Source organism: Prionailurus bengalensis, chromosome E3 (genome assembly GCF_016509475.1).
Source record: "Prionailurus bengalensis isolate Pbe53 chromosome E3, Fcat_Pben_1.1_paternal_pri, whole genome shotgun sequence".
NCBI classification, from domain to species: Eukaryota; Metazoa; Chordata; class Mammalia; order Carnivora; family Felidae; genus Prionailurus; species Prionailurus bengalensis.
Genome location: NC_057357.1, coordinates 40,809,294 through 40,826,494, shown reverse-complemented (window position 1 = coordinate 40,826,494; position 17,201 = coordinate 40,809,294). Strand labels below are relative to the sequence as shown.

General features: G+C 65.1%; 1 protein-coding gene across 3 annotated transcripts in view; it reads left to right on the top strand.

Moving 5' to 3' along the window:
* Window positions 1-17,201, top strand: part of CACNA1H (calcium voltage-gated channel subunit alpha1 H) — a 61,550-nt gene that overhangs the window by 27,707 nt on the left and 16,642 nt on the right. For 2 of the 3 annotated variants that reach the window (XM_043561074.1, XM_043561075.1), the window contains exons 2-10: window positions 7,056-7,167; window positions 7,279-7,412; window positions 7,837-7,934; window positions 10,214-10,373; window positions 11,353-11,671; window positions 11,865-11,957; window positions 13,038-13,818; window positions 14,851-15,293; window positions 16,534-16,685. In XM_043561074.1, coding sequence (XP_043417009.1) covers window positions 7,056-7,167; window positions 7,279-7,412; window positions 7,837-7,934; window positions 10,214-10,373; window positions 11,353-11,671; window positions 11,865-11,957; window positions 13,038-13,818; window positions 14,851-15,293; window positions 16,534-16,685 — 2,292 coding nt within the window. The remainder of the gene's footprint in view (window positions 1-7,055; window positions 7,168-7,278; window positions 7,413-7,836; window positions 7,935-10,213; window positions 10,374-11,352; window positions 11,672-11,864; window positions 11,958-13,037; window positions 13,819-14,850; window positions 15,294-16,533; window positions 16,686-17,201) is intronic. The other variant, XM_043561076.1, reaches the window with a different exon arrangement.

The window sequence follows — 17,201 nt, the reverse complement described above, 5'->3', positions numbered from 1 at the left end:
GTGTGTTAATGGTGCGGTGCAACCTCCCGCTCTTCCTAGTTCCAGAACATTCCATCACCCCACGGGGAACCTGTCCCCACTAGCTCTCACTCTCTGCTCCCCTCCCCCAGCCCCTGGCAGCCACTAGTCCATGGTCTGTCCACATTTGCCTGCTGTGGACACAGGCAACACAGGTCCTGGAACCAGGTCCCGCAACCCTCGTCCTCTTCCGTTGGCTTCTGTCCCCGAGCGTGCCACCTGCGCCATTCACCCACGTGGTAGCAGGTGTGGAGGTTTTGCTCCTCTTCTCGGCCAGAGGGATGTGTCACCGTACGGATGGGCCACGCCTTGTTTATCCACGCGCGTGTGCGTTAGTGGACGTTTGGGTTGTTTACTCCCGTGGGCAGCCGTGAGCCCGTGCGTGTCTGTCAGAGGGCCCTCCTCTCTCTGGGGTGTGCCGAGCCGTGTGTGACCTGATGGTCTGAGGAACTGGGGTGCGCCTGGGTGGGAGCTGTGCCCACATGGGGTCCGTGGTGCTGCCAGCAGCCATCTACGCTCCACGTGGAACTGGCCGTCTCCAGAGGACCCTGACGCCAAGCTCAGCCCTTGTCCGTCTTGCCCGCCCTGCCTGGAGGGCTGGAGACGGTGTCCACGAGTGGTGCAGAGGAATGGGGGCCGCGGGGAAGCGTCGGGGAAGCCCCGTCACGCGTGTGTCTCCGGTAAGAACACGCAAGATGCATAATCACACAGACTGAACCGGGGGGCCGAGAGGGCACGGGGTGGGGTGGGTAGGGGGCAGCAAAAGTGGCCTCTCGACTCCTGCCAGCACCGTCGGCCCGGCCTCAGCCTGGACCCTGTCTCACTCCCTCCCCGTGAGGGTTTCTGCCGGAACTTTCCTGTGTCTTCTCGTACACGTGTGTCAAGCCACGTCCTAGAGGAGCGAGCCTCCACGTGGTGGCTGTTTTCACGAACGGTGGCTCTCCGTCTGCTCAGGATGTGTTTCTGCGCCAGTGCCGGCGGCCCCGCTGCGGCCTCGCACCCTGTCCGTGGACACGGTCTGATGTTCAGGGGCCCCGCGTGGTGCTTCCTGGCTCGCCGGGCCGCAGCCTCCCTGGTTCCCAGGAACCGCCCGGCTCTTGGTCGGTGTGTGGGCGGAGCGCCCGGGAGGGGCTGGACTCGGGGAAGGCCGCACCGTGACTGAGACGTGGGCTGGTTCTTGGGGTCTCCCGTGCTGCCCACGGGGCCCCAGGGTCTGGTCTGCGGCTGGCTCGGGCCTGCGTGGGGTGTTTCTTCCGGCCCCACAGCTGTTCTGTCTGCAGCCACCCACTCAGCCGTGTGGGGTACAGTAGACGTCTGCTGTCAGTGGCCCAGAATTGTTTTCCCTTGTAGGATGGGCTTTCTCCCCCATGAATAAACATACGCTCTTCTCCTGGAGCAAAATGGAAGAGCAAGCTTGAATGCTCAGGAGAATGAAGGCTGGGGGGCGGGGGCGGCAGGCCCTGTGTGCACAGCTGCACGGAAGGCCCCACACCACCTCCCCCAGGGCTGGGAAGGGCTTGCCCCCATCAGCGGTCCAACCGGAGTGGGGCCTTTGGCCCAGCATGTGGGACCTCCATCAGCCGCTGTGTGTCTGTGGGGCAGGCGTGTGCACCTGTGGAGCCCCTGGACTGGCTGAGCTGACCCCTATGCCCCATGTGCCCATGCAGGCCACTTGTCCACACTACCCAGGAAGACTGAAGGCCCATCGGGGTCCGAGGCTGGTGTCTGAGGGCCTTGCATGGGGGTCTGGGCTGAGCACTCCCCGTGTACGGGGGATCACAACGGCCCAAGGCCGCCTCTCGGCTGCGGGGGCGTCTGCTGTGGGTCCCAGACAGGCAGACGGGGGACCTGACCCGGCTGAGGCCATGGTGAGGAGGGGGCTCTGGCCCACCCCACCCTGGGCCCCCTGCTTCCTGCTGCTCCTGCCCCGCCGCCCCCCCTCCCACCCCTTCCCCCCAGACACGAGGACACTCACGCCAAGCTGTTGTGGATTTGGTCTAATGGAGCTTAGCTGGCTGAGCAGATTGCTCTGGAGGGCGGTGGGCGGGGCTGGCCTGCACGGGGCTTTCTCATCTTCCGGAGACAGAGCTTTGCAGATCTATCCGCGTGATCTCCTGACAGCCCCTCAGGGAGCCCAGCCTGTGGGATCAGGGCCTGGTCCCCACATGCCCTGCGGAGGGGCCCCTCCAGCTGCTGTGTTCCCTGTTGGTGTGTGTCTCTCAGTGAGGGGTGTCCAGCCCCCTGTCCCTGTCCCTCTGGTGAAAACACCACATCCCCTCCCTCCTCGTGTGTGGGGCCGGCCAGGGGAGCTGAAGTGGCATTCTCAGGATGAGGGAGGGTAGGGGGGACATGGAGCCTGCTGGATGCTCCCACAGAAGGTAAGGAATCTGGGTGCTTCCCTCAGCCCCTGAAATATAGCTGCCACACTCCCATCGTATGGGGGTGGGGGAAGCCGAGGCTCAGAAAAGAGGAGGGGGCAAGCAGTGGTATTGTCCGCGTCAGGCTCTCGTCCTCTGGCTCAGAGCTGGGCAGGGGGAGAAACGGCCCACCCCCTGAGTCTGGGGGCCTTGAGCCAGCTAGGTGGCCATGGGGAGCTGCATGTTAACAATGAGGCTTTGGCTCGGGGGTCCAGGACCACCCTTTGGACCACACTGCCCCGTGCCGTGCAGGCGTCTGCGGGGAACTCCACCTGGTTCTGGGACTCTAGAAACCACGGTCACTGGAGAGGGGCAGTGTCACGGACTGTCAGGGTCCCTGTTGGCAGTGAAAGTGGGGGACTGAGTGGCCATGAGCCCCTTCTGGCTTCCAGCCCTGTTGGGGTCACCCCCGCTGGGGCCACCCCCGCTTCTGGGACATTCCCACCCAGTGCCCATGCCAGGGGACAGGAGGAGATGGGGCTCACAGGCCAGTGCCATCTTCGAAGCCTCTCTTGGCGTGCTTTTCTTAACCAGCTGGGAGTCTGAGAATGAGGAAGGGTGGATTGATGGAGCGGTTCCCAGCAAAGCCTCAGTCCCTCAGGCGAGCAGCATCCCTTGGGCTGTCCAGCAAGTGGCCCAGCCCTGAGCAAGCCCCGGCAGGGCCGCTTCAGCACCACGGACAGCGGCCACCACCTCCTCGCCACTGCGGCCTCGCGTTGGGGTGTCTGTGTGGGGTGCATCGGAGCCATGGTCGGAGAGGTCAGGAAGTTGGCACCGAGAGCCTCAGGACAGGACTGGGCCCCTCCTCCACACCCGCCAGGGGTGGGGGGGTCAGCCGTGGCGTGGCTGCCAGAAGTGGGGAGGTGGTGCAGCCTTGGTTCAGCAAAGGCCTGAAGGGGAGCGGGGAGGTATGAAAGGCTGGCGTCAGGCCAGGCTGGGCAGAATATACTGGAAGGGCTCTGAGTGCGGAGTGTGGGGCTCACAGCGTGGGTATGGCGCCTGAGGGGTCTCCCGACAGACGGGACCCCTGCCCCCGCCGCTGGTGGGGTCTCCAGCCCTGAGGGAGGCCCTGGGACCAGGGCGCTCAAAGAGTGTAGGTCCGAGGGCTCACTGCTGGCCAGACAGAGCCTTGCTGGCTCTGGGATCCTGTGGGCGAGACCATCTCATTCAGCTTTGGACTCAAGCCCCCGGAGCCTCTGTGGCCAGGCCCTGGGCAGCACCGTGGGCCCCTCCCTATGCAGGAGTGGCTGCCTCCTCCTGCTTGCCCGTCAGCTTGGCTTCCTTGGACCCATGGTGGAAATTGACTCTAATTTGCAGAAGTTGGTTCCAAACCTAAAGGATTTTTAATTAAAATCCAAAAAACCCATCTGTGTAATTAAGTCTCCAGAAGTCACTGGGCTCTGGATGGGTAGCTGGGTGGCACTGCCTGTCCTCAGCTACCCACTAAGGTGTGATGGGGGAGGAAGGTGGCCTTGCTGATGTGGGGGGCTGATTCAGCCCTGTGACCCCTGTCTCGGGGGAGCCTCCTGGCTGTCCACAGGACCTGTGCTGCCTGTGAGGACCACACATGCTCCTGTGCACCTTCCTTTACATGGACGGAGAAAAAGTCTCGGGGCCCCGGTGCAGGACCCTAGGATCTCTTCCCTCCCAGGTGTGTGTTTGGGGTTGTGGGGGAGAGAGGCAGAGGCTATAGAGGCTGTATCACTAGCATAGTAGCCCCACAAGGGCGAGCGATCTCAGTGATGGATGGAGAACTTTCCAGGTGCTGGAGCCATGCTGACCAGCGTGGTTATCCCAGCCTCACACACACGCACGCGCACACATACACGGACACAGACACACGCTGATAGTGTCCCACTTCTTGGATGAACCTGTGTTCATGCCCTCCAGGATGGGTACCCAGACTCCTGCCCGAGGGGTCCTGAGCCCCAGGACATGCCTCATGGGTGGGGCAGGCGGGCCAAGGCCCATAGGAGGAACCTGAAGCAGATGGGCGGGCATGGCTTGCCAGCAGTTTGGGAAGAACAGGGGAGGTAGGACCCCAGCTCAGGGGCCCCCAGGAGAGCTGTCTTTTCAAGTTCCTGGGGGCCTGGTTTGTGTCTCCTCCTGGGGAGTGAGGGCCCTTCCCAGCTCCTGGCCTGAATAGTCTGCCTCCTGCCCACCGTTGAGGGTAGATGTCCTCCGCTTTGCCTGACACCAGCTCCGGGGTCTAGATCAGGTCCCCTGCAAGAAACCCCCAGGCCAGGAGATGCCTGTACCTACCCCTTCATTCCCTGCCTGGCCCTGTGCCCCAGGGTCCAGAACAGGGGCCACACCACAGCTTGGTGGGAGTGGCTGTGGCAGTGCTGATTAGGGGCTTGGGGGTAGCCGGTGGGTTTGTTCTGGGCCAGGTGCAGGGCCACCATGCACATTCATCACCTCATTGAGGACACCTTCCCTGGTTTGGATGTTCCTACAGGGGGGTCTCCAGGGGGATCTTGAGTGAGCACTGGCGCAAGCCTGGGAGAAGTCAGGCAGCAGGCTGGAGAAACAGGATTCCCTGGTGGGGGAGGCAGCCCAGCCTGGGAGAGCTCGGGGTGCTGGGACAGAGAGAGGGGGTTCCAGGTTCCAAAGAGGCAGACAGTCCCCACACCTGCACGGGTGGCTGCACACGCACATTGGGGGCCCCAGGCTCGTGTATGCTGCCTCCCTGCCAGGTGGGGGCGGGGCGTGCACCTGCAAGACCCAGGGTCTACCTGGGTCAGGGAGGAGGGGTGGGGTGGGATGCACTCCCTCACGCCATCCCACTGTCGCCTGCCTAGAGCCACCTGCCGTGCCTGGTGGGGATGTGGGGCTTTGTCTCCCTGCAGGCTGGTCTACTGAGCCATTCTGTGTCACTGACCACAGCTCTGTCTTCATGACACACACACACACACGTCCTGTCCACGCGTGAGCTCTCCACAGAGCTATTACCGCAGCAGTGGAGGGACAGAGGGGTCGGGAGGCCAGCAGAGTGGTGCCTGGGTGGTGGAGAGGACCAGCGCCCATGTGCAGCCTCAGCACGCCGTGACAGCATGGGACCCAATCTGTGCAGGGGGTCCCCAAGATCCCCAGATGGATCCAGGCTTATGCACAGTAGGTGCACCCTGGGTATTTGGTGCTGCTGTTAGCCCAGCTGTCTGAACCTCCCCCCAACCCCCCAGGGTGTCAGCCTGTCCTCCCCGGACAACCCATCATGGGGCCTGGGGGCCAGGGTGCCGCCTTAGCAGGAAGCTGATTTCTGTTTTTCTGCAGCCAGACCACAGAAGAAACACTTGTTACTGCTGAACCCATTAACTGTAATTATGGCGCTCTCGGCGGGAACATAATTACCCTGGTGGCCTGGCACTGGGCCGGACTGTGCCCTGCTGGCCCTGACCCGCTCTTGCCCCTGCACTGTGCCCTGCTGGCTCTGCCCCTGCCCAGGAAGCTAGGGGAGACGAGGGCACGGGCTGCTTCCAGCCCCTGCAGAGGAGTCTCCTTCATGCCCCGTGTTTCTGACCCCATTCAGCTCCCCAGGCCTTATCCCCACCGTGCCCCAGGTTCTGGGCACCTAGGCCATTGCTCTCCTCCCTTTGTTCTCCGGCTTAGGCAGCCCCACAGAAAGCCCACCTCAGAGGTGGGTCCAGGGATTCGTGCGGTGGGGATGACATGGGGGGGTGGGGGGGAGGCGGTGCACAGAGTACCGCCAAGCCCTCCCGGCCACGAGGACTGCGTGCGTACGTCCACAGGGTTTGTGTGGAGCCTCCGTCCCCCGTGCTGCCTGGCTCTCTCCCCATGCCTCACACAGGGCTCCCTGAGTTCCTGGGGATCCAGCTGGGCTGGGTGTAGGAATGCACCCCTTCCCAGAGACAGCTACGGTTGGCCAGGCCACTGTGCAGCCTGCGTGGGGCCCCAGCGCCACCTGGTGGCTGCTCTGGGAATGCCCGGGAGTTCTCGCGGGTCTGGGTGGCCGAGGTGCAGAGTACCTGGGGGTGGCTGCTGACCCAGCTCCCGAGGCCCCCACGCCACCTGGACACTCTCCTGCCAGCAGGACACTCTTGGAGGTGGCCGGTCGCTGTAGGCCGCTTGGGGTGGCCTCCCTGGCCCCCATCCATCCAGGCGCACAGAAGGGCTGTGGGCCCTCCACGCGCAGTCCCTGAGCTGAGCTAAAGCCCGCGTCCGTCATCCCAGCTGCTGTGGTCAGGGCACCCCGCGCCTGCTGGCATCACGTGGGGGTTAGCGTGGAGTCCCCCTCATGGTTCGTGTGCGTCCGCAGCATGTGTTGGTGTCCTGGCTGGGCACCGAGTGTGTGGCCTCACTCTGGAACACCCGAGCTGGGGGGGAGAGCCTGGCAGAGGGGCCGCAGCCGTCATCGACAGCGCAGGGGTGGCAGCAGTGGCCCACGCGGGGTTGCAGCGGTCACTGCGCACGGTGGCCAGCACCAGGGCTCTGCCCCTTGAGGCCCGGCCGACGGGGTGGGCGCGGGGGCTGTTGAGGGCTCAGCCCGTGACGTGCCTGTAGGCACCGTGGCGGCCGTAGGGGTGCCGCCGCCCCCTGCCCTGCTGCCCCGCGGCCGTCTCAGCCTCCAGCGTCCACCCTTAACTCGACTGCCTGCCTCACGTGGTTCGAGCACGTCAGCATGCTGGTCATCATGCTCAACTGCGTGACCCTGGGAATGTTCCGGCCCTGCGAGGACGTCGAGTGCCGGTCGGAGCGCTGCAGCATCCTAGAGGTGGGCCCATGGTGGGCATCCCCGCGTGCGAGCATGCGGGCGCAGCCCCTGGGTGCGGGGGTGCAGGCCCCGCCTCCCAGGCCCCGCCTTTCAGGCTCCGCCTCCCACCAGGCCTTCGATGACTTCATCTTCGCCTTCTTTGCGGTGGAGATGATCATCAAGATGGTCGCCCTGGGGCTGTTCGGGCAGAAGTGCTACCTGGGCGACACGTGGAACAGGCTGGATTTCTTCATCGTCATGGCGGGGTACGGAACCCCTGGCCCCCAAAGCTAGGGCTGCCCCGCGGTGGCGCCGGTGCCTGACCGAGCCTGGCTGGGAGCCCCTGGGGCCCTCCAGGAAGGGGGATGGGCGGTGCCCTCTGCAGGGGCCCCCCGGCAAAGCCTAATCTGGGGGGAGGCTGAGGATGGGGAGCCTCTGCCAGGGAGCGGGACGCGGGTCCTGGGGCTCCCTGTGCTGGCAGTGGGGGGTGGCAGGACAGGCAGATGGGGTGAGCGGTAAGGGGCCCCAGTGGTGACCCAGGGAGGCTCGGCGTACAGCTCAGGGACCGGGCCCCCAACGTGTGGTCACCTGCCCTGGGCCTCCTGGCCCTGGAGAAGGGCTATGCTCACCTGTGCCCCCCGGGGCTGTGGGCACCCCCTGAGCCTCTGTGTCCCGCTGCCCCTCCACCAGCATGATGGAGTACTCCCTGGACGGACACAACGTGAGCCTCTCCGCCATCCGGACGGTGCGTGTGTTGCGGCCCCTCCGTGCCATCAACCGTGTGCCCAGTAAGTGACCCCTCCGTGGGACAGGACTGGGTGTCCTACCGGCCTTACTGACAGCTCTCAAAGGTCCCCTAGGGCACACCGCCTGCTTCTGGACTCTCTGGCCCCAGCACAGACCCTCGTCCTGGGGGAGGAGGGCCCTGGAGGATTTGCCCCTTCTGGGGAGGACAGAGCCATCTTGGACCATGTTGGGGTGTGACAGGCAGGCACTGTGGGGTCCTGGCTCCCCTCAGTGCGGCGGGGTGACCGGACGCTCTGGGCCTCGGGCTTCTCATGTGTATGACATTTGGGTCACACTGGGGGCTGTGCAGGCCCTGGTGGCTTCGTCATCTGGCGCATGCCACTGACTCTCAGGTCCTGTCTCTGCCAGAGGCATCTGGTGCTTCAGGGCAGCATAGAGAAGCTTCCGGGAAGTCACATGGGTGCTTGTTTGGAAAGCGGCCCGCCCTTACACGGGTCATCTGCCCATGCGGGGGAATGGTTTGAGTCTTTTCCGGTGTCGCGTCTGAATTCAGCCGTTCCTCTTCCTGGGCAGGAGGGCAGTGCCCGCGGTACCACGTAAGGCGTGTGTGTACGTGTGTGTGCACGAGTCTGCGCGTATCGTGTGCACACAACCTCCCCAGCGGGGAGGCCTGAGTCCTGGCAGCCTCGGCACCCAGGCCTGTCCCACAGTCCCCCGAAGGGTGTGCCCCCCCCCACCAGGGACCAGTACCCCCCCTGCCACAGGCCCGTCAGCTCCACCAGAGGGCAGGTGTCACGGAGTTGTGCTGTGCTGGGGGACCCCTGGGTCTTTTTCCCACCTGCCCAGCTGGCTCTGTCCTCAGGGGTCAGGTGGGGCTCAGGTGCTGTGTGAGCCTGGGAAAGGTACTGACCTCCCTGAGCCTCGGTTTTCCCCACTGTAACAGCAGGACACTAGTGGTACCCCCCCCCCCCGGTGGCTGTGAGCGTGAGGGGAGCTGGTGTGCGTAGCTCTCAGCTCGGTGCCTGCACCCACCACGCAGTCTGCTCACCTGGGCCCACCTTTGAGAGCAGGGAAGCCACAACACGGCCCATTTCTGCAGAACTCACTTTTCAGGTTAAATGTCTGCAGTGTCCAGAATTGCCCCCAGCAGCCTGGCCTCCCTCTGGGGACATTTCCCTGTCCCAAACTGCGCACCTCCCCTAGGCGGAGTTGCATCTCACTGGCTTCCTGGGGTCCACTCTGATCCCTGGATCACATCTGTGGCCCTTTGAGCCAGTTCATGTCTGGCTGCGTGTCCCTCACAAGTCTTCCTCCCCTTTGGGGCGCCTGGGTGGCTCAGTCGGTTGAGTGGCCGACTTCGGCTCAGGTCATGATCGTGCGGTCCGCGAGTTCGAGCCCCGCGTCGGGGTCTGTGCTGGTGGCTCGGAGCGTGGAGCCTGCTTCAGATTCTGTGTCTCCTTCTCTCTCTGCCCCTCCCCTGCTTGTGCTCTGTCTCTGTCTTTCAAAAGTAAATAAATGTAAAAAAAAAAAAAATTAAAAAAATCTTTCTCCCCGCCACTTCTGAAACTTCCGTGCCATTCCTGGCTATGGTTCACCCCCTGTGACCCCAGGTGCCCGTTCTGCCATTTGCCATTTCACAGGTGCTGCTCTGAGGCCTCGGCACCTGCCCCCTCCCCCACCCCCTGACCAAGGGTGCTGTTTGCTGCCTGAGCCTTGGCCCTTGTTTGTCTTACCCTTGTTCAGGTCTGGGAGGGGACAGGTGCAGGTGAGTAGAGGGCACACAGGGCTTGGGTGACTGCATTAATTAACTTACCCTCTCACAGCCCCCAGCACCCAGGCAACAAGGGCTTCAAAACTCTCTCTGGAAAAACCACCACGTGCCCTGGGTGTCCGTGCGGCCCCCCCACCTCCCTCCAGTGCAGGGCCCACTTCTGCATGGTTCCCGCAGAGCACGGAAAGAAATGCTCCCAGCCCTGTCCCCGTTGCAAGACCCCAGGCTCCTGAGGGCTGGAAGCAGCCCAAAGCCTGAGCTGCTGGGGGTCCCTGGGGCTCTGGCAGTCATTCAGGAGGAGTGGGGGGAACCCATCAGCCTCGAGACCTAGGCCCACAGCCCTGCTGTCCTTTATGTAGGTCTGATCTACAGGGGTCCTTGTGTCTCGCCCGCTGAATGTGTAGGGACACAGTGCAGGTTCCCCCCACCCCGAGTCGCTGATACCCATGTATGAACAGCTGGAGGGTGCAGGGCCCACAGGAGGGGTGGGGGCCTAGAGGAACCCCAGGAGAGCACCGCCCTGCTGACTTGTTTCTTTGCCACCTGCAGGCATGCGGATCCTGGTCACGCTCCTGCTGGACACACTGCCCATGCTCGGGAACGTCCTTCTGCTCTGTTTCTTTGTCTTCTTCATCTTCGGCATCGTGGGTGTACAGCTCTGGGCTGGTCTGCTTCGCAACCGCTGCTTCCTGGACAGCACCTTTGCCAGGTGGGTGGCCCCAAGGGCTCTTGTGGGTTGTGCACCCCCAGCAGGCTCCTCCCCTTCCAGCCCAGCCCCAAGTGCTCCGTCCCCAGCAGGCTCCTCCCCAGCCCAGGACAATGCTCTGCCCCAGCAGGCTCCTCCCCTTCCAGCGCAGCCCCAGATGCTCCGCCCCTAGCAGGCTCCTCCCCCGCCTGCCTGGCACCCGATGCTCCATCCCCAGGATGCTCCTCCCCCAGCCCAGGACAATGCCCCGCCCCCAGCCCAGGATAAGACTCTGCCCCCAGCAGGCTCCTCCCCTTCCAGCCCAGCCTCAGATGCTCCACCTCCAGCAGGCTCCTCCCCCGCCTGCCTGGCACCTGATGCTCCATCCCCAGGATGCTCCTCCCCCAGCCCAGGATAAGACTCCGCCCCCAGCAGGCTCCTCCCCTTCCAGCCCAGCCTCAGATGCTCCGCCCCCAGCAGGCTCCTTCCCCCAGCCCAGGACAATGCTCTGCCCCCAGCAGGCTCCTCCCCTTCCAGCTCAGCCCCAGATGCTCTGCCCCCAGAAGGCTCCGCCCCCTCCTGCCTCACACCTGATGCTCCACCCCCAGCAGGCTCCTCCCCCAGCCTAGGATAGTGCTCCGCCCCCAGTCTGCCTCCAGTCTAGCACCCAATGCTCCACCCCCAGAAGGCTTCTCCCTCTCCAGCCTTAAGCTCTAAGGATGCGCCCTTTCTAGACTATTTCTGGTTGGGGTTCTGGTTTCTTTGTTTTTAGGTGTGGTTTTGTTTTTTTGTTAATTCATCCGTGTTTCACTGTTTCTGTCCGCCTGTTTTCTTTCACTGCCTTCGTGTTTCCCAATTCTGTCTTTCACTGTTTTTTTGCTTCTCTGTGTCTTTGCCTCTCTGTGTCTGTCTCTGCGTGTGTTCCTGTGTATCTTGGCCTCTCTCTCCCCATCTCTCCGCGTCTCTCTGTGTCTCCCTCTCTGCGCCTCCCGCCCGCCCGCAGGAACAACAACCTCACCTTCCTGCGGCCGTACTACCAGACAGAGGAGGGCGAAGAGAATCCCTTTATATGCTCCTCGCGCCGGGACAACGGCATGCAGAAGTGCTCGCACATCCCCAGCCGCCGCGAGCTGCGCGTGGAGTGCACGCTGGGCTGGGAGGCCTACGGGCAGCCGCAGGTCGAGGGCGTGGCTGGCGCGGGCCGCAACGCCTGCATCAACTGGAACCAGTACTACAACGTGTGCCGCTCGGGCGGCTCCAACCCCCACAACGGCGCCATCAACTTCGACAACATCGGCTACGCCTGGATCGCCATTTTCCAGGTGGGTCCCGGCTCTGCGGCTGAGGGCCTGGGCCTCAGTTTCCCAATCGAGGGGGTGCACCGAGCGTGGCGGTCCCCGGGGGGTCGGTTCACTTGCCCTACCAGCCCCACGGTGGGCCCCGAGGGGACGCAGGCGAGGAGGCCCCTGCCACCCTCCCAGGGCCATCCGTGTGTGCAGCCGCCTGCCCCCCCAGGTGATCACGCTGGAGGGCTGGGTGGACATCATGTACTACGTCATGGACGCCCATTCTTTCTACAACTTCATCTACTTCATTTTGCTCATCATCGTGAGTGCGGGCGACGGGGCGAGTCCTGGGGGCTGGGCAGGATGTCTGTGGCCGCCAGCGCTAGTGGGTGGAGGTGCCCTTGTGTCGTGACAGCTGACCGCAGACCCCTCAACTCCCCTCTCGGTGGACGTCGCCACGTCCCCAGGCTGCGCCATCCCAGCCTCTGCTGACTCCCTCGGGGACCCCGCACTAGGCGAGCTGCAGGGCGGGCCAGAGCAAAAGAGACCCAGGGCTGCCCGTGCTAGGGCCGGGGGCTTCCGCTGAGCTCCCGGCGGGAGGTGGTCGGAGGAGAAAGCCCATCTCCGGGAGGCCTCGTCAGGGCCTCTCACGGCCAGGTCCCGTCTGGAGGCCCCAGAAGACTCTGGACCGTGTCTTGGGGTCACGGCCCTCCACGGTGTTCACGAGCCTCCGGACACAGCTCTCCGCAGAACAGGTTGCCCCAAAGGCATGGCTCTCTGGAGCGTAGGTGCCCCAGCAGGCACAGCTCCCTACGGTGGAGATGGGCCTCCAGACATCGTGGTGTCCGGAGCAGGGTCTGTGAAGACCTTGCTGTGCACAGAGACAGGCAGACGCCCTGCCTCGTTTCTGACCACAAGTGTGAGCAGAGGAGAGCATCGCGTGGTGACCCTGCCACGGAGGGAGTGAAGCTGAGGGGTTTGGAGAGGTCCGCCCTGGAGAGGCGGGCGGTGGCCACGGTCGAGGGGGTCTCGTCGGGAACAGACCGAGTGGGGAAGGGGGCGAGCCGTGCAGGTGAGGGGAAGGGGGGGGTCTCTCCCACCCCGCCAGCCACCGTGTCCTCCACATGTGCGCAGATGGGGGCAAGGGTCCGTGCAGCCCGCGGTGGGTGCCGGGGCTCGGCGTCGCATCAGCAAGGACCCCACCCATCCTGGGGCGCTCCCACCAGCCTCACTCACAGCTGGGTCGTCGGCCACCATGTGGTGGCTCTCCGGTGTCTCCCCCTGGGGCTCGGTTTCTGTCGTAGGGGCGCCCCGCCCGACCCCGACAGCCCGTGACCCCCTCCCCCACGGCCTGGGTCAGCAGCCGGGCCACAGGAGGCTCACCCCTGCCCGCCTGCCGCAGGTGGGCTCCTTCTTCATGATCAACCTGTGCCTGGTGGTGATCGCCACGCAGTTCTCGGAGACCAAGCAGCGGGAGAACCAGCTCATGCGGGAGCAGCGCGCACGCTACCTGTCCAACGACAGCACGCTGGCCAGCTTCTCGGAGCCCGGCAGCTGCTACGAGGAGCTGCTCAAGTACGTGGGCCACGTCTGCCGCAAGGTCAAGAGGCGCAGCCTGCGCCTGTACGCCCGCTGGCAGAGCCGTTGGCGCCAGAAGGTGGACCCCGGCGGCGCCCTGCACGGCCAGGGTCCTGGGCGCCGGCCGCGGCGCGCGGGCAGGCACGCGGCCTCCGTCCACCACCTGGTCTACCACCACCACCACCACCACCACCACCACTACCATTTCAGCCACGGCAGCCCGCGCCGGCCCGGCCCCGAGGACACCAGGCTGGTGCGGGCCGGGGCGCTGCCGTCGCCGCCCTCGCCGGGCCGCGGGCGCCCTGATGCCGAGTCAGTGCACAGCGTGTACCACGCGGACTGCCACGTGGAGGGGCCGCAGGAGAGGGCCCGGGTGGCGCACACCGCGGCCGCGGCCGCCGCCGGCCTCAAGCCGGCCGCGGGGCTGGGGGCCATGAACTACCCCACCATCCTGCCCTCGTCGGTGGGCGGCAACAGAGGCGGCACCGGCCTCGGGCCCAAGGGGAAGCGGGCCGGCGGGCCTCCGGGCGCCGGAGAGCATAGCCCCCTGAGCCTGAGGGGCCCTGATCCTTATGAGAAGATCCAGCATCTGGTCGGGGAGCACGGTAAGGACCCCGGGCCCGGCCCGTGGAGAGGAGGGGGGACCTGGGCCCGGTGAGCCGAGAGGAGGCAGGACTCTCACATCTGCCCTGCCCGTGTGCTCCCCGGGGAGGCCCTGGGCCCCTTGGGCCGTGACACGACCGGTGGCAGGGGGACAGCACCTGGTCTAGAGCGAGCACCACGTAGCCTCAGTGCAAGCGCCACACAAGCATTTGCCCACGAGGGTATGAGAATTTGAGGCTGACAGAACCCGTCAAACCTGAAGCCTGTGTCCTTTTGCCCCCCCCCCACCCCCCCGCCCCCCGGCCCCAGGAGGGATCACCTGCCCATGTCTAGGACTGACCACTTTGGAAGAGTGTCTGGTCCCCTTCTAGGTGGGGGTGCTGGGACAGGGGGAGGGAGGGAGAGATCACGGAGCCCCCGAGGGCGTGGGGATGTCCCCCGACACACTCACGGTCCCTCCCCACTCACGGTCCCTCCCCACTGGAGCTCCGTGGCACCCACCTTGGATAGGCAGGTGGAGGGACACCAGGTCCCCTGCAGACTGCAGGGCCTTCCCAGGGGGTGCGTGCAGGGTGCGGGCCACGGCGCATCCGGAGCAGGCAGGGCAGGGCCGCCGGGTGCCTCCCGGGAGTGTGAGCTGCGGTGGAAGCTGCAGGGTGAAGTCGGGGTGAAGCCCGCCCTGGGTCCCAGAGACTCAGCACAGGAGAGCGGTGTCACGGCTCCTCGGCGACTGTTGTGACTCTTCTGTGTCGGAGTGACGGAGGTTCAGATAGTAGTGACTCGGGACGCTGCAATGAATTACGCCTCGCGAAGTCCGAGACCGTGGCTCGCGTTCTGTTTGCGTGGGTGGCGTGGCTGTGGGGCCGATCGGCCGCTCTGCTCCTTCGAACCCCTACCCTTGGGTGTGGGCGGGGTGAGTGCGGGGTGCGCGTGCGTGCACCCGGGCGTGCGCGCGTGCGCCGTTCACCCCGCGGAGGCCTCCGCCGCAGGGGTGGCCCGGCAGCCTGACCCGGCCCGTGTCCTTCCCCCCGCAGGACTGGGCCGGGCCCCCAGCCGCCTGTCGGGCCTGAGCGTGCCCTGCCCCCTGCCCAGCCCCCAGGCGGGCACACTGACCTGTGAACTGAAGAGCTGCCCGTACTGTGCCAGCGCGCCGGAGGACCCTGACTTCGAGCTCAGCGACTCCGAGAGCGGGGGCTCGGAAGGCAACGGGGTCTACGAGTTCACGCAGGACGTGCGGCACGGGGACCGCCGTGACCCCATGCGGCCCCCCGCGGCGGCCGACGCGCCAGGCCAGGGCAGCGCGCGGCAGCGGGCGCGGCGGCGGGCGGCCCCGGGCGAGCAGGGCGGGCCGGGCCGCGTCTGGGCCGCTTTCGGTGGCAAACTGCGCCGGATCGTGGACAGCAAGTACTTCAACCGCGGCATCATGGTGGCCATCCTCACCAACACGCTGAGCATGGGCGTCGAGTACCACGAGCAGGCAGGTGGCCGCGGGCCCACCTGAGGGTGGGGGCGGGGCCAGGGACGGTGGCTGCTCAGTCCCTTGACAAACGCTCCTGTCCCTTTCTGGGACTGGGTCCTCATCGAGTGAGCACGAACACGTGTCGTGCCTCCTGTGTGAAGCTTCTACCCATCTGGGGTCCGCGGAGAGCAACACAGACCTAGCAGAGGCCAAGGGCGTTCCCCAGGCCACCTGGTGGCTCTTCTGAGGATGGGCTCAGCTCTCGCAGATCAGGGCTCCCCTTCCGTGAGCCAGGCCCGCTGGGATGCTCATCGTGGCCGCGGGAGGCCAAAGTGTAGAATGGCCCTCGGTTGCCCGTGGTGGGGTTGTCTGGCCCCCCAGCAGCCGTGGAAGCCCTCCTCACCCCCCGCCCTGGACCGGGGCCTCCGCAGGAAGGGCGGCAGCCGGGTCTGGCAGGGAGAAGGCGTCCTCTCTAGGGACCAGGCTGGTTCCCTCGGGGTGACCAAATGGAGTTCCTCTTGTCCCATCCTTCGGGCTTTTCCAGGGGTTTACACGGCTTTTCTCGTTCTGGAGGATTTAGGGAAAACGCAAGCGTTGGTGGCTTTCCGCAGGCCCCGTGTGGGGAGGCTCTTTTCGGGAGGGTGAGAGCCAAGGACAGGGACGTGAGCAGATTTCAGGGGACTCCTTGGTAAGGAAGAGCCTCTGCACACGTGGACACGTGCACACGCCGGTGTGTGTGGTCACGTGAGTGCACGTGGACGTGTAAGACCTACCTGTGCAGATGGGAACACGTGTATGGACACGTATCATGTGTGCACAGGCGTGCTCACATGCGTGGGAACGTATACATTAGCTCAGGCACACACACAGAGAAGTCAGCAGGTCCCCAGTAAGAAGATCTCTGGAACCTCCTGCCAGCAAGAAGGGGTATGCAAGGCCCCCAGACGCCAGGGAAGCAGATGCAAGGCAGGTCCCCCACGCCTACCTTGGAGCTGGTGTCCCCACGTTTCTGTGGTCTCCATTTGCTCCGGTCTCAGACATGCTGGCAGGGCCTAGGGGAGCCAGAGACGATCAGGGTGGGAGGGCCAGGCAGGCTGGGATCCGCTTCCTCCTCCAGAGGGCAGCCAGTCGGGTTGCTTCCAAGCTGCTGCACCAGTGTAGTTGAACCTGCGCTCGGATTCCTGGGGGCAGGGAGCCCTCCTGCCTCGGAGGGGTGGGAGCCGTGGGTGGGGCGTGACGGCCTCCCCACTGCCTGCAGCCTGACGAGCTGACCAACGCCCTGGAGATCAGCAACATCGTGTTCACCAGTGTGTTCGCCCTGGAGATGCTGCTGAAGCTGCTGGCCTGCGGCCCGCTGGGCTACATCCGGAACCCCTACAATATCTTCGACGGCATCATCGTGGTCATCAGGTGGTGCCTTGTCTCCCGCCTGGGCCACGGGGCCCGGGATCGCACCCCCGCCCCGCCCCGAGAGCAGAGCCCCAGTCGGAGGGAGAGGGCTTGCTGGCAGTGTTTCTGGCAGGCTGTACAGAGTCACACATCGTGGGCAGGGCGGGGTCCCCTCCCTGGGACCAGGTCACTTCCTACTGGCGCTGCCAGCTGCACGCAGTCCACCGCGTTTCAGAATGTTTCCAGAATGTGGTGGAGCCGTTCCCTGTGGGGACAGCGTAGACACTCGGCGGCCCTTCCGCCTCCTGGCTGGAGTCCCCTCAGGGCTCCGTGCCTGCAAGGAAGGCGAGCTTTCCTCTGGGATATCTGCTGCGTGGCGTCAACACGGGAAGGAGTGGGAGAATCTGGGGATACCTGTCTCCCCCAGGAGGAAGCAGGGCCTTCGGGAGTCAAGGGGGCCCCCCCTGGCGGGGACAGGGTTGAGTGGGAGCAGACGAGGTACACAGAGCTCGCTGTGAGAGGCACAGGATGGGGAAA